The sequence below is a fragment of the Dreissena polymorpha genome, chromosome 6, assembly GCF_020536995.1.
Source record: "Dreissena polymorpha isolate Duluth1 chromosome 6, UMN_Dpol_1.0, whole genome shotgun sequence".
Classification (NCBI taxonomy): Eukaryota; Metazoa; Mollusca; class Bivalvia; order Myida; family Dreissenidae; genus Dreissena; species Dreissena polymorpha.
In genome coordinates, this window is record NC_068360.1 from 11,916,419 (window position 1) to 11,935,375 (window position 18,957).

The following is an 18,957-nucleotide window of genomic DNA, read 5'->3' on the forward strand; positions in this document are numbered from 1 at the left end:
TTAAATATTATTTTCATGTTTTATTTATAAAGTTTATCAAAAAACAATATATATATGCTATCGGACATTACAATAAAAAAATGAGCAATACAACTTGTTTTGAGCTCAAAATAAAGTCTCCTCCAAGTCAATTGTGTTTACAAACAAACCGTGTATTTACATCGCTGTTTAATCGGGCAAGAGAAAGTGAAAGTGACTCAGGTCACCAAAAATATATCGATGATTTTTAACGTTTTCTGGTATTACTCACAAAGTAGGTCTCTTCTAAATGGTTAAAACGTTTGCTGTAAACTAATAAGTTACTTTCTGCTGGTAAAAAGTTGTTTAAAATAAAATTAAAATTGAATTTTTCTTTTGGCTATTTTTAGCATATGTCACAGCTCTTTGCAACATCACGTTAGTTGCAAAAATGTAAACATTTCTTCCAATTATGAAACGGGTATATCTTCCATAATTCTTGGCAACGTTGTACCTAAGCTGTGTTATAAGCAGATTTTATGCAAGAGTAACTGAAATCCAGTAAAAATTTGACCAGTTCATATGGATAATAATTGAATTTGTCACCTTTATAGAGCCTTTAAGGTTTCCTAACACGCTACTCGACTCATTATGTATTGAATAAAAAAAAGGATGTAACGACAAAAAATCAATGATATTGTTTGAAAAAGTCATGGCATTAGATGAGATACATTCCCTATGATAATAGTAATTGACCAGTCTCCAAATACGCGTTGCTCCCCCCACTAAGTTGTGTTTTCATAAAACGCTTATTCCATTACCCCGACAATCTTTGTTTGTCGGACCATGTGGCCGCAATAAACGAAATCTGATTGATTATTAAGTGAGTTTGATTGACAGCTGGCGAGTGGTCACTTGCTAACCTGTTTTTCAGCACACATTGACAGGTCACAGTGGTAAGGTGCTGTCTGCCAAGTTCCTGGGGGAGAGCAGCAAGGTGGTCTCTGGCAGCCATGACAGGACACTCAAGATATGGGACCTACACACCAAAGCATGTAAATATGCAGCCCTTTGGACAATTTTATCACTTTAACCACTTTAATTTAACCAGCACTTCCCCACCACCCACCCACCCCCCAAAAAATCAATATAAAAACTAATAAATAAACTGTTATTTAAGCAGAAAATTGAAAACAAATAAATTCATTGAAATTGCTTGAATAATAATAATTTTGCTAGTAATTAGCCATATGTTAAAAACTGTTTTATTTCAATGTATATTTATAGCCTGGAAAACTCAAAATAAATGCCTATTGAACTTATGCTATCATTAAACTTGTGAAATCCCTTTTGAAAAGATAATATAAATTTAGAAAACAATTTAGGCACTTAACTTAAACTGAAAAAGTGCATTACTTTTTAACTTAAGGTTCAAAAACTATATTTGCCGGGTCAAGTTGCAATGACCTTGTGACCTTGCATGGCACTCACATCATCAGTGGCCATTTTGACAAGCGTATACGCTTTTGGGACACGAGGTCAGATATCACCAGCAATGAGATTGGACTCCAAGGCAGAATTACCTCCCTTTCTCTGTCCCCAGGTAACAGGCTGTTTATGTGTTTGTATGAAATTTTCAAAGTTCATGAGGTCCTTCTGCACATTAGGCTTCATAATGTGTAGATCTGGGGTGGTATTCCAGAAACATCTTAAGTCATTTCTTAAATAATTTCACTTAAGTTAAAAATTACAATGTTTTGTATTTCTTTACTAAATAAGGAAACACATGTTTTTTGATATTCCTAAAATAACATTGGCATAATGATGCTATTTAAATGTATATCTTGATGCCAAACTATTGCAATATGAAATGAAACATTTAAGAAAATATTTCAATTTAAGGATCAGAATACAATTTAACTTAAGATGCTTCTGGAATACGACCCCTGGAGTGTGTCCAAGCACTCTCACCTTATTAACTTACTATACACACGAAAGGTTGGACTAATTTTTAGTAGTACTGGCAATATCCAGCCATTTGATGCCATTATGGTTACTAAAAGATTTTCAATGTGGGAGGGGAGTGGGTTGCTGTGGTGTTATGGATATGATGTCTGCCTAGCAACCAGGAGTTCAGGGCATTGATCCCCATGGGGGGAGCATTCTTAGATCTCCCCCCAAAGACACCAAAAACTGGTTCTAGGCCAAGGAAACGGACTGGAGAGTATTGCAAATAAGTTGTAAGTAATTTTAAGGCAATCAAGCTAAAATAAAAAAGTTTAAACAATAAACCATTCCTCCAGGAACGGGCATTGAAACCAGGTAACCTAGGTGAGGGGCAAATGTACTAATCATTGTGACAGCCAGGCAGTAACGGGTCGTTAAAATATTGGATTTTGGTTAAGTTTTTATAATGATACTATTTATACACATACAAAGACAGGGCATACTTATAGCATAATGCTTGAATTTTATGATCGAATAACCTCAAACGCAATTTTAAGGAAAGATTTTAAACGTTGATAGGAAACTAAGAAATCATTTATAATTATAAGCAAACAAAATCTTAGCAATTTCTTATAAGTGCGTAAGAACTTACCATGTGAATTTTACTTTGTAAAATGTTTATTGAGTGATAAATTTTAAGATTCAATTTTTTTATGAAAATGCCTTATAGATGGTTCTTAAAATACAGCTGTCGATCTTAAAACGGTTCAGAAGCAGACCTTTGCCTAGTACTTTTGATATATATAACCACCTCACTATTATTCAAACAAAGGCATTTTTTTACAGATGTAGGGGACAGTGTTAACATTAAAGAAAGTATCAACACAGTTGAATACTTCCTTATGGCGAGGGAATATATATATAATGAATCTTTATACTCAATAAATCAATTTTATCAGCAATTCAAATATTTGTATTGCTGTTTTATTCCCATTTTAACAATTCTCTTCTTTTGACTATACTAATTTTATTTATGTGTTGGCATCTTTATTATTTGACATGTGTAAAAGATGTCAACATGTAGTCTAAATAATTTTTCAATTTGTTTGATAAAGATTGGACTTATTATTTGTAATGTGCTGATAAAAGAAGTTAAATTTTGGTCAAAAGATTTATCTGTTGTTTTGAATAAGATTTGGACTTAATTATTTAAAATGATTTTGTTTAAAGATGTAAAAATGTAGTTAAAAGATTTTGTTCATAGTTTTGATAAAGGCGAAATGTGAAAATGTCAATTATGGGAGTATTACTAAAGGATTACATACTTATTATTTAATATACCTAAGGATAATCACACTCAGCTCCTATTATTTTCACCTTCATTACTACTTCAAGTTTGCTGATTGATTTCAGATCGAATGTCATTACTTGCCTGTACTAGAGAGGACACGTTGAAAGTCATAGACCTCCGACAGAACCAGGTTATCAACACACTATGGTAGGTAATGTAGGAAAATGAACTACCGTAGTATTTTTGGTCAATCAAGAATATATTTATTAATTGGGAAACACATCTGCTATAGTGTTTCTTCAGCATAAAATATGCGAGCTGCTGTTTGGGGAAACAGGGCTTAATGCATGTGTGTAAAATGTGTTCCGCGATTACCCTGTGTCTTCACGAGTGATACATCAATAATATTTACTGATCAATTACGAATATAGACAAAGTTTGTCTATTTGGATTTACTTTGTCCAACTCTTTAAACAACAACATTTTACAACTCCTTCTAAAATATTGTATATACCATCAAAGGACATCAAACAAAGGACTTTGACAAAATGACAAAACAACAAAAATTCCCTTATGATTTATCCTCAAATGTTAAAATTGGACGCCTATTATAGAACAGTTTGTGTTATTTTCTTTTTCCTGTAGTACATTAACTTTTATATACCAGAGAAAAAAAAGTGTTATGTACAAGTTATGTGTAACTTGTTATTTTCATGTACATATAATATTACATGAATGTTTAAACGGATATAACGACTGGTATTTTGACTTACTTATCAATATTGTCTAACTTAAGATTTTTTAATCTCAAAATATATTCGTTTCGTGTTGATATCTCATCTTTTAACCTTTCCCCCGTAAGAAGCAAAGTAAAATGGCTTTTGCAACCAGCATAAAACCAGAACAGCCTGCAAGTAACTTGCAGTCTGTTCAGGTTTTATGCTGTTTGCTGCTCAACAGTAACTAAGAGTTGGAAATGAAACCTTTAAAACTTAAATCTAGTAAAAAATTAAATTTAACTGTCTAAGGGACTACAAATGCGTCAAAAAACGTATATAAGTGGTAAAATGTTAACACAGTTAAAAATCCTGGTTACTAAATAAGGGTATGGCAGGCAGGTGTTCAGTCGGCGTCAAACAGGCAGTTCCCAGTTTGAGTTGACCTATCTTTATGAAACTTTGTTTATAAAATTGCATGGAGACCTATTTCATTGACTTAAAGTTCATTGACTCCACCTATAAATAAATACAAAAATATAACACTTGAGAAAACTGGGCCTGTGCAGTCTGCACAGGCTAATCAGGGACAGCACTTTCCGTCCAAACTCGATTTTTGCAAAGAAGAGACGTCCTTGAAATGAAAAAACCATAAAACCACACTTTATGTACATGCATACAGACCCATTTACCAAAAGCAAGGCTCAAGTACGAAACTATTGAATTCATTTCAGTGATGAGAACTTCAAGGTTGCATCTGATTGGACGAGAGCAGTGTTCAGTCCTGACGGGACGTACGTGGCGGCCGGGTCGCAGGACGGAACGCTCTTCATTTGGAACATCCAGAAAGGCAAAGTGGAAAAAACACTCAAAGAGCATACGTAAGAATCTCCTCCATTTTATAATAGGCTTACTTCTTTATTGGCTGTTTATCGGGAAAAACCCACTTACCAGTGGCTACCATCAAAGCTGACTCATTGAAATCCGTTCAAAATCAATTAACGTATCAAGCGTTATTATTTGAATAAAATTGTTTTGTATGATTCTAGGCACTCTATCCTTGCTTGCTCATGGCACCCGGCTGGCTCATTCATCCTCACCTCAGAGAAACAGAAGAAGGTCATTCTGTGGGGAGACATGTAGAGGTCACAGCACTTGGGTCAAGGTCATCGGTGGTCAGCTTTGTGATTGCACAGAGCAGCTATTGCCAAAGATAATTGAGGTCATTACTATGTATGTGATCTCCTAAGATCATCTTTGTACACGTGGAGGTCATATGAAGTCACGGCAACATTGCTCACGGTCTTCTGAGGTCAGCTGCTTGCATGCACAGGTGACCTATTTCAAAAGATCATGTGAGGTCAGAGATATAAAGGAGAGGTTTTTTGAGGTAATCAGTGCACATGTAGAAGTTACCGGTGGACATCAACATACATGTAAAGGTCATCTTAATATTTCACCTGAGGCTATCTCTTTTATGTTGACAATTGTTGCAAGTTGCCAGCAAATAATTACTGCAATACATTAATAACTTGCATACATAGTATAACTAAGTCAAATCTACTTCATTTTCTTTAATCAAGTTTTATGTTAATTTTTGTGCGGATGGATACTCGCTATGTGGCAATGTAATTTTATGGAAATGTTCATGGAATCAAATTAAAAGTTGACTTAAATCTGCAATAAGAAGCTACTGTTAGAAAAATGTATGTTATTGTTGACAATTAAATTTTCTTATTGTGAATTTAAACATAAACATATTTTGTAATGGGGAAGAAATAATATTTGAAGTGTGGAAATGGTTCAATATTATCATCAGGATTTTAAAAGAAAATATATCAGTACATGTAATACTGTTCTCAGTATTTTAAATTAGCTAGCTGAGTTAGTTGAGGGTTGGACTGCAAAATGGAGGATAGCGGGTTTGATCACCAGCCAATGCCACCTTTTAGTTACTGGCATAATTATAAGCACTCTGTACAAGTAAACCAGCTATCCTAGATAAAGTGTGAGTGGTAAACTGACTGCCATTATAGTACTACTAGTAAATAGTTTCAAAAAGGGGAAAAGTTCCACATAAACAAATTAACTTTGTAAAAGGGGGTAAACTTTGCTTTGTGCATGCAGATGGTGCTTGGCAAAGTCATTTTTTGTAATTACCTGTCTTATATAACCATAAATTATCAGGCAAATGTTAAACGTGTTTCTTTTATGGTTTTATATATTTATAAGTAATCTGACTTAAATAAGTGGGGTCTTTTTAAATAAAACACAAGCATCTTGATAGGAATTCCATATTTCCCAGTTTATGCATTGAACAGTGGTGAAATAAGACAACTTGTATTCGTTAAGTATCCTAAATATTTGTAATGTTCAAAGTGACATTTCAGAAAACCCATTCTATTTTTAAACACGCACAGGACACCTATGTTATGCTATGTATTAATGCGTATCTTTGCACATTTGTTTAATTTTGAGCGAGGCTGTTTTCGGAGAAAACCCGAGCTATTGTCATAGCCAGCTCGCCGTCCGCCGTAGGCGTCATGCTCAAACCTTAACATTGGCCATAACTTTTTAAATATTGAAGATAGCACCTTTATATTTGGCATGCATGTGTATCTCATGGAGCTGCACATTTTGAGTCGTAAAATTTCAAGGTGAACATCATCCTTCAAGGTCTAGGGTGCAAAAAACAAAGTAAACGGAAGTAATAAGCTTTAAATGGACATACTTATCTGACCTGCCCACGTATATATTTTTGTTAAATAAATCAAAGCGGGGCAGTCGGCGGCATTGTGTTTCTGACAAACACATTGTGGTAAAAGGTCAAGGTCAAGGCCATCCTTTACGGTCTACGGTAAAAAATACAGATTTAAGGGAAGTAATAAGCTTTAAAAAGGGAGAAAATTATTCAATATTAAACATAGCCACTTTATATATTTGGCATGTGTTTCTGACAAACACATCTCTTGATGGGTCACTAGGTCAAAGGTCAAGGTCACTGTGACCTCTAAAAAAAATATATAAAAATTCTGACAAGCTTTCGCAGCCAAGCGTGGCACCCGTTATGTGGTGCTCTTGTTTGATCATATCATAATAACTGGAATAATTATTGTACATTAAGTTGGTGTTATAGTGGGCTGTACTGCACTTGTTGATTGTCAACCCATATAAACACCACAATCGTGAAATATTCTTAAATGTAAGTGTATTGTTTTAAGAAAATTGGGCATAATGCATGTGCGTAAAGTGTCGTCCCAGATTAGCCTTTGCAGTCATCCTTTAAACGAAATTCCATAAAAGCAGAAAGTGTTATCCCTGATTAGCCAGACTGCACAGGCTAATCTGGGACGACACTTTACGCACATGAATTATGCCCAGTTTTCTCAGAACAAGGTATGTGAACAATAATCCAATAACATCATGAGATCATGTGATAAACAATGGAAGTAAAAGACATGCAATTTGGTGTTTGTGGATGGGTAAATACTCACGCAGATATAGCCAGGGCATCTAAAGGTGCATTTGAACCTCTTCAAAAAATTGGGCTTGGCTTTGTATGAAAAAAGCATTTTTTTTTTATTAAATCATAATCAGGATGTTATTTTTCCAATTATCTTTCACGAACAAATGAGTTTAGCCAGTAAATTAATACACTAGACCAACAATTTTAATTTAGTAAAATGTAATATTAAGTGAAAGTATTTAAGAAATTAATTAAGATTTTTTGCAACTATTGACCTTGTTGTTCTTGAAAAAAAAATCGTTTTGGTTTAGATAATCTCTTGAATATTATATATTTAAAGGAATGTTGGAGATTTTATAATGAATAAACATGCAGTTTATGTTTCAATTATTTGCATTTATTTGTCACACTTGATTATGTCTGGACTTATAGTCCCCAACTATCTCTCTTATCCCTAAAACTAAGCATTAAAGAATATACTTGAAACCAAGAACACTGTTCATTATACCCCTGCAGGAAGGGAAGGGTATATAGGACTCAGTCTATCAGTTTGTCAGTCAGTCTGTGTAAATATTTGGTGGGAAATGCTTCCAAATTTATCAAGAGATTAACTTGGAACCTAATATGTTATCCAAATGAAGTGTGTATGTGCAAGACACTTATCAACCCCAGTAATCCACACATTCCAGAGTTATTTTCCCTTAAACATTTCTGACAAAGAGGTGCGGGGTATTGGTCATGTTTGTGACAAAGCTATGGTTGGAATACAACTGCAAGTTATTTTTCACATTAATGATTTAATGATTATCACTTAAATTTAATCACTTAAAATTTTCTTTGTTATTTGTAATTTGTTATCAAATGATATATTTTCATGAGTTTTGTTATAGTGAAATCAAGTGTAATTAGTTCATTAAGGGTGTAATGAAGGTCTTATTTAATGATACAAGTCTGTGTTTTTGCAAGTATGGTAATTATTTATTGATTTGTGTTCATAATGAATTATTTTTATGTATATCTGCATGTGTTACTTTTGTTACTTTGTTATTGTAACACTGTTATCAATTTAAATGAAATGCATTATGTATGTGTTATGAATCATGTATCCTATACGTCTGATAAAGTCAAAGAACGATAATGTGTCTGTCTTTAGATTTTCAATTATTTATCTCCGAAAAACACAGAACAAAGCAGAGAGTTTATTTACTACTTAAGCATATACAGCTCATCGTCAAAACAACAATAAAGCAATAATAAATACACATAAACACGAATTCACCACAAGTAATGATTTTCACCAAAGTACAACCAAAATACGAATGAGCCAAGCGTAATGACTGACAAAGAAACTCCCTTGAATAAATGATGCAATTAATTGCATGGAACGCAGAAATGTGTGTTTTAGTCGAATATATACAACGTTCCTGCTACCGCCTTCAGCAGAATGAAGCATTTGTAAACAAGAGATGTGTTTGTCAGAAACACAATGTCTTCTATTGCACCGCTTAAAAAGAAAAGTTCAATATATCATTTTGCAGGTAAAGCTTATTACTTCCTTGGATTGTATTTTTTTATGCCCCCCTTCGAAGAAGAGGGGGTATATTGCTTTGCTCTTGTCGGTCTTTCGGTCCGTCCACCAGGTGGTTGTCAGACGATAACTCAAGAACGCTTGGGCCTAGGATCATGAAACTTCATAGGTACATTGATCATGACTCGCAGATGACCCCTCTTGATTTTGAGGTCACTAGGTCAAAGGTCAAGGTCACGGTGACCCGAAATAGTAAAATGGTTTTTGAATGATAACTCAAGAACGCATACGCCTAGGATCATGAAACTTCATGGGTAGATTGATCATGACTTGCAGATGACCCCTATTGATTTTGAGGTCACTAGGTCAAAGGTCAAGGTCACGTTGACCCGAAATAGTAAAATGGTTTCCGGATGATAACTCAAGAATGCATACGCCTAGGATCATGAAACTTCATGGGTAGATTGATCATAACTCGCAGATGACCCTTATCGATTTTTGGGTCACTAGGTCAAAGGTCAAGGTCACGGTGACCCGAAGTAGTAAAATGGTTTTCGGATGATAACTGGAGAACGCATACGCCTAGGATCATGAAACTTCATAGGTAGATTGATCATGACTTGCAGATGACACCTATTGGTTTTGAGGTCACAAGGTCAAAGGTCAAGGTCACGGTGACCCGAAATAGCAAATTATGATTTTCGGATGATAACTCAAGAACGCTTTTGCCTAGGATCATGACACTTCAAAGGTACATTGATCGTGACTCGCAGATGACCCCTATTGATTTTCAGGTCACTAGGTCAAAGGTCAAAGTAACAGTGACAAAAATCGTATTCACACAATGGCTGCCACTACAACGGACAGCCCATATGGGGGGCATGCATGTTTTACAAACAGCCCTTGTTTATATTTTGACCTTGAAGGATGACCTTGACTTTTCAACACTCAAAATGTGCAGCTTCATTAGATACACATGCATGCCAAATATCAACGGACAGACAGTTCAAATGCTATATGTCACCCTACCGAGGGCATAAAACGATATTTATAAATATGTGAAGCGTCCCCAAGTCAATGATGGAAGATAGGCAAAACTATTAAACATTAACAGCGCATGACAAGGTTTTATTAAAACGAACATAGACAAAATTTGCTGCAAGATTTGAAAGGTGCTGGTTATAAGAAATATAACGTACATGTAAATACAGCACTGAGTACACTTATTGGTTACAGTTGCTAAAAGTTTGACAGACTATACACGTTTTTAAGGAAATGTAGTCGATGTTAATAAACAATTTATATATAAATGTATACTTGTCCACAGTTAAAAATCAAGAAAAATCACAAGTGAAGGTAGTCAGAATTTACAACGCATAATGCCGAGTTTTCATTGACGAGTCAGCAAAAAAAGTTTGTGTTCTACCTGTTTTATCACGATTCTACGGATTCCGGATAGTTCAATATATAATCTCGCCCTCCTTTCGTCAAGGGCGACACACGAAGCGATACACGATATTTTGCGCGACACACCATATTATGCGCGATACACGAAGCGACGCGCGAGAATGTACCGCGAAATATCGCCCTTGTTTAGGTAGCCCAAAAGGCGATTTATCGTGGTAAATATCGCGTGTTGCTTCGTGTATCGCGCAAAATATCGTGTGTCGCTTCGTGTATAGCGCAAAATATCGTGTTTCGCTTAGAGTATCGCGCAAAATATCGTGTCTCGCGTTCAAAAGGCGACACACAAAACACGAAGCGACACACGATATTTTGCATGAATCACGAAGCGATACACGATATTTTATTATCCAAATATCGCCCATATTATCCGAATCTCGTGTGTCTCGCGGTCTAATTTCAGACCGCGACACACAGCACATGAAGCGATACACGAAGCGACACACGATATTTGTACGCTTCATATATCGCTGCAATAATATCGTCTGTCGACTCTAGCGTTTTCAAAAAATCAGGGAGACAAAAAGGGGATATTTTACGTATTTTATATTTTAAGAAAATCCACAATGAAAAAATCTGTTATTAGTTGCAGCCATATTGATAATAAATGGTTAAAAATTACTGTAACACCGTTTAAAAACGTGAGAGTCGACAGGCGATATCATAACAGCGATATTCGAGCATTACAAATATCGCGTGTCGCTTCGTGTTCTTTTGAACGCGAGACACGATATTTTGCGCGATACTCAAAGCGACACACGATATTTTGTGTCAGCCCAATACACTATCACGCGTCTGTTGCGTAACCTAGTGCTTGCTTTTACAGCGGGATTAAATTTGATATGTTTTGGAATCGTTTTTTTGTTCTCAACAGGTAGCTGCACGCTGAACATGACTTGCGAAAATGCTGACTTTGAAATAAAGTTTGAAATTTTCGTTACTTAATAATTAAGTTTAAAACAAAAGTTAAAGTATAGTGCGTGCGTGTGTGTGTTAGGGTGTGTGTGTGTGTGTGCGTGTGTGTGTGCGTGCGTGTGTAAGCGGGTGTTTGTGTGTGTGTTTGTTTGTGTGTGTGTGTGTGTGTGTGTGTGTGTGTGTGTGTGTGTGTGCGCGCGCGTGTGTGTGTGTGTGTGTGTGTGTGTGTGTGTGTGTGTTTGTGTGTGTGTGTGTGTGTGTGTGAGTTTGTAAAACCTACCAACCGGGGAAAATCGTATGAATACACACCAACAAACCGGGGAACACCTACCAACCGGGGAATTCCCCGGTTGGTTTTAGGCGAAAATCTCTAATCTACGTGTATGAAATACCAAACTGTCAATTTAAATTAGAAATCCAACGCCTTCCCCGATTAGCGGGTTTGTGGCATGCACAAAATATACACAAATCTTGACCAAATTACAATCGAGTGTGTATCCAGGCTAATAACAGTTCCCCGGTTGCGCTCTTTAAAAATCATACACTCGGTATTTATATCATTTAGTGAAAGTATGTTGGAAAAATGGAGTTTCGAGCGAACGAACGCATTAAACTAAGGTAAGTTTTTTAATTATATTTACAACTTTCAATTACTATTAAAAAGCGTTTTTATGTAAACGTTAAAGTAATACTGGAAGACGAATTCTAAAGATCGATTTATATAATATCATTTGATTACAAAGCTTGTTTTATGGTACATATTTCACGAATATATTTTATAAATATACGTTAAACAAAGTAAAGCTCTAGGTAGTTTTTCGTTATATATATATTTATATATATATATATATAGTGGAGCTATCCTACTTACCCCGGCGTCGGCGTTAGCGTGAGCGTTAGCGTGAGCGTTGGAATGTTAAAGTTTGCGTACCACCTCAAATATTGTCTATATCCCTTGACATATTGCTTTTATATTTAGCATACTTCTTGACCAACATGACCCCAATCTATAAACAAGAGCAGACAACTGTAACAAGCATTTTGTAAGAATTATGGCCCCTTTTTTCACTTAAAATATGCATATTATTGGTTATTCTATGTTAAAGTTTGCGTACCACCTTAAATATTTTCTATGTCCCTTGACATATTGCATTTTATATTTTGCATACTTCTTTACCAACATAACCCCAATCTATAAACAAGAGCAGACAACTGTAACAAGCATTTTGTAAGAATTATGGCCCCTTTTCCACTTAGAATATGCATATTATTGATAAATCTTTATTAAAGTTTGCGTACCACCTCAAATATTTTCTTTTTCCCTTGACATAAGGTTTCACATTTTGCATACTTCTTTACCAACATGACCCCAATCTATAAACAAGAGCAGACAACTGTAAAAAGCATTTTGTAAGAATTATGGCCCCTTTTTCACTTAGAATATGCATATTATTGGTTATTCTATGTTAAAGTTTGCGTACCACCTTAAATATTTTCTTTGCCCCTTGACATATTGCTTTTATATTTTGCATACTTCTTTACCAACATGACCCCAATCTATAAACAAGAGCAGACTACTGTAAACAGCATTTTGTAAGAATTATGGCCCCTTTTTCCACTTAGAATACGCATATTATTAATAATTCTGTGTTAAAGTTTGCGTACCACCTCGAATATTTTAATTGTCCCTTGACATACTGCTTTCATATTTTGCAAACTTCTTGACCAACATGACCCCAATCTATAAACAAGAGCAGACAACTGTAACAAGCATTTTGTAAGAATTATGGCCCTTTTTCCACCTAGTAACTTTGAATATTTTGTTAAATTTTGTGTTTACATCGACTTTACTTCTAAAGTATCAAGGCTATTGCTTTCAAACTTCAAATACTTGCTTACCATCATGAGGGTACTGCACCTGGCAAGTTGAATTTTACCTTGACCTTTGACCTTAAATCTGAAGGTCAAATAAATAAATTTTGATTAAATTGCCATAACTTCTTTATTTAGGATCAGATTTGATTCATACTTTGACAAAACAACGCTTACCTGATATACCACAATGGACTTAACCCAAACCATCCCACACGCCCCACCCTAGAAATCCGCCCCCCCCCCCCAAAAAAAAAAAGAGTTTTTGTTTTCCTTATTTTTTTTAACACGTTAAAAAAAACTTTTTTTTTCTTAAAACCGTCCAACCATCCCACCCAAGCTATTGCTATCAAACTTGAAATACAATCTTATTAGTATGTTTTATGTCTTTACAAATGTTCAATAGATTGTGGAAAACATACCTGAACTCAGAATCGTCTATAATGTACCACTTCTTTAAAACATAAGCGATCAATATGTTTCAATTATGGTCCTCTTCCAGTTAGAATATGACTATAGTACCTTGACCTTATTGAATATGAACAATTTCCGAATGGTGGCTTACTTTATACTATTAAGAACTTGAATAGTCGAGCGCGCTGTCTTCTGACAACTCTTGTAGTTTTTCTCATCGACATTTCCATTTTAACATTTAGTAGCCAAAAGGGGCCAAGTCCCCTTGGTCTCGCAAGAACGTACTGCCAGAATTACGTTGATCCACCAGGTTTTGAAGTAAAAACCGTAGATGATGTCATAGGTACAAATATTTTTGTATATGGTTATGTTTAAGGTCGTTTAGAAATTATAAAAGAATATCGTAGCCCCTTTCCATTAAAAAGAAGAAAACAAACATGGACTATTGGGTTACTTAATACTGGGCAGATAAATGGAAGTAGCATAAAGATTTATTGATTTTTTATGAATAAAACACTATTGGCGCCTATATCTAGCCTTCAATTATATGACCAAAATGATTATTAATATAAAATGTCTACAAATATAAATATTTCAGGCGAAGGAGTCTTTTTAAAAAGGAGACTTTCTTCTCGAATACAAAGGAGATATGATAACACGAGTAAAGCATGCCTGGCAATTAGAAAAGGAGTATGAAAAAGAGGGTCAAGGCAGCTTCATGTACTTTTTAAATACAGAGACAAATCTTGCTGGTAACTACAAGTTATCTTTACTTTGCACATCAAACGTTTAAATTACGCCATTAGAAGAAGACTTATCTTTAGTTTTTTCACCATAATAATTAAATATGGCATGCGCGTTATTTTAGTTTAAAGCATCAGAAGTGTTTATTTAAATGTCTTATTCAGCATTGACGCTACCAACGATATATTTCATGAGGGTCGAATGATAAATGATGCCGAAAATGGAGACGCAAAACAAAATTGTGTAATGAAAATAGTTGAAGTCAACCAAACTCCCCATCTATGCACTATCGCCGACAGAGACATTGCAATTGGCGAGGAACTCCGATATGATTATGGAGTACCAACACTTCCATGGAGAAAGGTACATTCTATTGTCAAGATGTCATCTATGATGGATTTATCACTGATATTTATCACATTTTAAATTAGCTTTAAATGTCTTTTGAATTATTAATTTTATAAATATAGCAAATCAGTTTTATGATTACATTCATGTTCATTCATGAGTTGTTCATTTTAAAAACAGATAGTCAAATATCTTTTTGCTGTGAATTAAAATGTTTAATCATTAAACGTCGTCAAGCTCTACTTTAATGCGGTCTGTCTGATAATGTGTAATTGTGTAATTGTTATTTGAATTTTCAGAAATGCACGGAGCAAAAAATGGGTATGTTTTACAGTGATTTGTTATTACTACACATGCATTAATACAAATGCGTTGTACTTAATGGTTTCATAACTAACGAACTTTCTAACACTGACTAAATTATGTGTAATACCAATTTTTATTGTTGTTTTGAATAGGCAACACAATGACTACTAGATCTACGGACAGCCAGGAACCAGGATAAACAACATCCATACACACGGAAGAAGTCAATGAGACGGTTTGTAATATTTCGCAAGGTCGAAGCTACTAAGGCGTATTTTCTGGTTGGTTTTGTCTTCAGTGAAATGGGCGTAATTTTGCCTTACTAAGGCGTAATTTCTGGTTAAATACCTTTTAGCCGTGAATTAAAATGGTTTATCATTGAACGTCGTCAAGCTCTACTTGAAATGCGTTCTGTCTGATAATGTGTATTTGTTTTTTGCATTTTCAGAAATGCACGGAACAAAAAAGGGTATGTTTCACAGTGATATTATGAACATCATTAAATTAATGTCAATGTCAATGTGTTGTACTAAATGGCTTCATGAATAACGAACTTTTTAACTCGGACTAGATTATGTGTCATACCATTTTTTATTGTTGTTTTGAATAGGCAACACAATGACTACTAGATCTACGGACAGCCAGGAACCAGGAAAAACAACATCCGTACACACGGAAGAAGTCGATGAGACGGTTTGTAATATTTCACTATGTCGAAGCTACTAAGGCGTATTTTCTGGTTTGGTTTTGTCTTCAGTGAAATGGGCGTAATTTTGCCTTAAATTATATTGTGCCAATATTTATTCCGGGTGATGCTAATTGGTATTTGGGCTTAATATAACACGTACGTCGATGATCATTATATTAACATGTTATAGCACACGTTATGCGAATTTTAAAAGAATGAAATATTGTTTACCAGTTGTAGTTACTTTGAACTACTTGTCTTGCAAAATCTTCATATACACAAAGAATTTAGAATTTACACCTGTCAATGAAACTGGTGAGCATGTGTATTAACCACTGTAGTCTATAAACATCGACTTCATCATAATCACAAAAACGTTAATTATCGCTTATCCAAGAAGTGTAATATCATTAATTTTAATTTTCAGTGTAAGACTTATACGCTGCCACAAATTGACAAATGACGATGGAGAATAAGATGGATGTTTAACAAAACTGGAAAAAGACCTGTGCCGTTATTTTTACCGTACAGAGATTATTGCAAAACGAGGTCGAATATCTGCAGTACTGTTTCCAAGACAGGTGAAAGAAAATATCGACCTCCTGATACGCAGCAGAAATTCTCTAACAAACTGTTTCAAAAGTAAATATCTTTTCGCAACAAAATCTGCATCATCGCATATTCGTGGGACAGATGTATTACGTTCGATTGCAATTGACTGTGGAGCTGAACATCCGGAAAGGCTTCGTTCTACAAAGTTAAGGAAACATATTGCCACAATGACTCAGCTTTTTAACTTGTCTGAAAATGAATTAGACATTCTAGCTAAATTTCTTGGTCACGACATTCGAGTACATAGAGAATTCTACAGATTACCAGATGGAACCATGCAGGTTGCCAAAGTCAGCAATCTGCTCATGATGATGGAAAGTGGACAAATTACCATAAATTCTGTCAATTCGCTAGACGATATTGATGTTGACGACGAATGTATTGAAGGTATGTCGCATTTTCAGTGTTAAATTCATACAGTAAACTTGTATAATGTAAATAATGGGCTCATTACCGAACTTGATAACCTGAAGTGATAAAAAGAATTACAAACATTTTTCTGAAATATACTTGTGTTATGCAAGGTAATTCTTTTTAATCGGAGACGACCAGGTAAGGTGGAATGTAAAGTCTACACTCATTTTGTGCTCAGTAAGGTTTACATTGGCTACTTCTAATTTTTCAATTTCAATGCACTAACTGCATATTTATTTGGTGTGCTTCGGTTGTTTCCATTATTGTGATTTTATAAACTATATATAATTTTTGATCTTGTGATTTACACGACAGATGAACAATACTCTTCTGAATCATCAGAAAATGAAAATACTGAAGACCTCGAAACTCTTCTTCCCAGCCCCAGTCAACCAAAAATAACAGACAAAGGTATGCAAACACATGTGAATGCATTCAAGTTATGTATCTCCAAGTTTCTTATGTTTCTTAGAACATGATTTGCTTTCATGTAATTGTTTGATTCATTAGGCAAAATAATGTTTCCAAATTTATCGTGTGACATCGATGTCATTATCAGGTGCCGTAAGTACCTGGACGCTTTTGTCGTAATTTTGCTATGAAAAATTGTACTGAAGTATATATATTTAATATGAATATCTTACACATGGCAGTTAGCGACGTCATATGGTGTTTTATTATCCATGTACAGAAAAGGGTACTTCAAATACCAGGAGAACAAAACAAGCAGCCAAAAAGCAATGGAGTGAAAACGAAAAAGGAGCTGTTCACAGACACTTTGATCGTTTTTTTGATAATGGGTAAATTACCAGGGAAAAAAGAAATACTTGCGTGTATTGAAAGTGAGAATGACCTTCACAACAGAAGTTGGAAAAATGTCAAAGACGTTTGCAGAAATTTAATTGAAACAAAAAAGCGACGGGGACTTTTAACTCAAAAAAATATTACACATATAATGCACGTTTAGGAGAATACGTTAAAGGATGAAGTTGCCACATGTGTTTTGTGTGTTTTCTTGTTCTATATACTCTTTTCGAAAACGATATATGTGTGCTTATTGTATTTGAATGTTTTATTAATACGGTTCAGTCAAAAACGATATTTGTTCATAATCATATCGCCGAACAAATTAGGATTGGTATATAGTTCGGCCAAAGAGTGTTTCTTTGTACTTTCTATTACGAGTTTCTACGAGTTACTCACTATACAAGTTATTTTTTACCCTAAACTTGGTGAATATGAATGAATATAGCAAACATGATAACAAATCAATCTAGAAGGCTAAACGTTCAGAGAAGGCACAAAAAAATTCAGTCGGATAAATGGAAACAAACATTTTGTTCAAGCATAACAAACAAAAACTTTAAGATTTAATAAGATAAATGTAAATAACATAAAAAACTACTGCTAAACTACTGCTACAATGTGATAAATACAAATGAATATTTTGTCAATTTTACAAAATTTGTTTTGAATGACAGGTGTCTGACTTGCAGTTGAGTACTTAATAGTTATTTTAAAGTAAAAATTTACCAAAATGTAAATTATTGCGTAAGTATTGCACTAGAATTGATTAAATGGTTGTTAAATATTACAATAATTTCCTACACAGATTTTTGTGCATTTGTTTTGCGTGTTGATATTCACATTAACTATCAATTCACATATTTGCTTTGTGTATATAATGGTATGTTTATTTGTTTTTCATATCAAAATTGCTTGATCTACAAAAATTCGCGAGGAGTTATGCATTTTTTCCCATGTTTTTAATTGAAGTTTATAATTCAACGGCGATGAAAATTACTAAGATGCCAGATTTAGTTATGTTTTGTCTCATTTATGGTTAAAGATCAATTAACATACCCATTTCCCAGACTAAGATATTGTTAAAACAATGTATCGCGTTTGCGACTGACCTCTTTTATGCATTCTAACACAAGCTATTTACTTGTTTTTTCGAATACTCTTCATATACACACACTTGAACAAGCTGTAGATTACCAAGAACAAAACATATTTGAAACATATATTTATATGTGATATGTAAATATATGCACAAAGCTAATAATTCATCATGTTTATACACTTTGCGATATGATGCTATAATGTCGGTTGTTTTAGTGATTAATCATATGTTAACCATGTTATCCGCCATCTGGAATGTAATTGTTTTGACATGTATGCGAAATTGATCTTGTTCGATTTGGTTCTGTATATTCAGAATTGAGTCACACTGTTATAATTTTCCTGTTGGTACATATTATTTTTAAGTTG

At 34.4% G+C, this 18,957-nt stretch overlaps 1 protein-coding gene and 2 long non-coding RNA genes across 5 annotated transcripts in view; all 3 read left to right on the top strand.

The window, feature by feature from the left end:
• Positions 1-8,516, top strand: part of LOC127834741 (autophagy-related protein 16-1-like) — a 31,996-nt gene extending 23,480 nt beyond the window's left edge. For 2 of the 3 annotated variants that reach the window (XM_052360774.1, XM_052360775.1), the window contains 5 exons: positions 893-1,013; positions 1,388-1,561; positions 3,319-3,403; positions 4,647-4,793; positions 4,962-8,516. In XM_052360774.1, coding sequence (XP_052216734.1) covers positions 893-1,013; positions 1,388-1,561; positions 3,319-3,403; positions 4,647-4,793; positions 4,962-5,055 — 621 coding nt within the window. In that variant the 3' untranslated portion in view covers positions 5,056-8,516. The remainder of the gene's footprint in view (positions 1-892; positions 1,014-1,387; positions 1,562-3,318; positions 3,404-4,646; positions 4,794-4,961) is intronic. The other variant, XM_052360777.1, reaches the window with a different exon arrangement.
• A 5,968-nt stretch (positions 8,517-14,484) lies between these two features.
• On the top strand, positions 14,485-16,501 carry LOC127833340 (uncharacterized). Its single transcript, XR_008027370.1, has 3 exons — positions 14,485-14,678; positions 15,580-15,662; positions 16,085-16,501. It is a non-coding gene; the product is annotated as an uncharacterized LOC127833340 (long non-coding RNA).
• Positions 16,502-16,576: 75 nt separating this feature from the next.
• LOC127836228 (uncharacterized) lies at positions 16,577-18,311 on the top strand. Its single transcript, XR_008028673.1, has 3 exons — positions 16,577-16,656; positions 16,999-17,094; positions 17,375-18,311. It is a non-coding gene; the product is annotated as an uncharacterized LOC127836228 (long non-coding RNA).
• Positions 18,312-18,957: the final 646 nt, after the last annotated feature.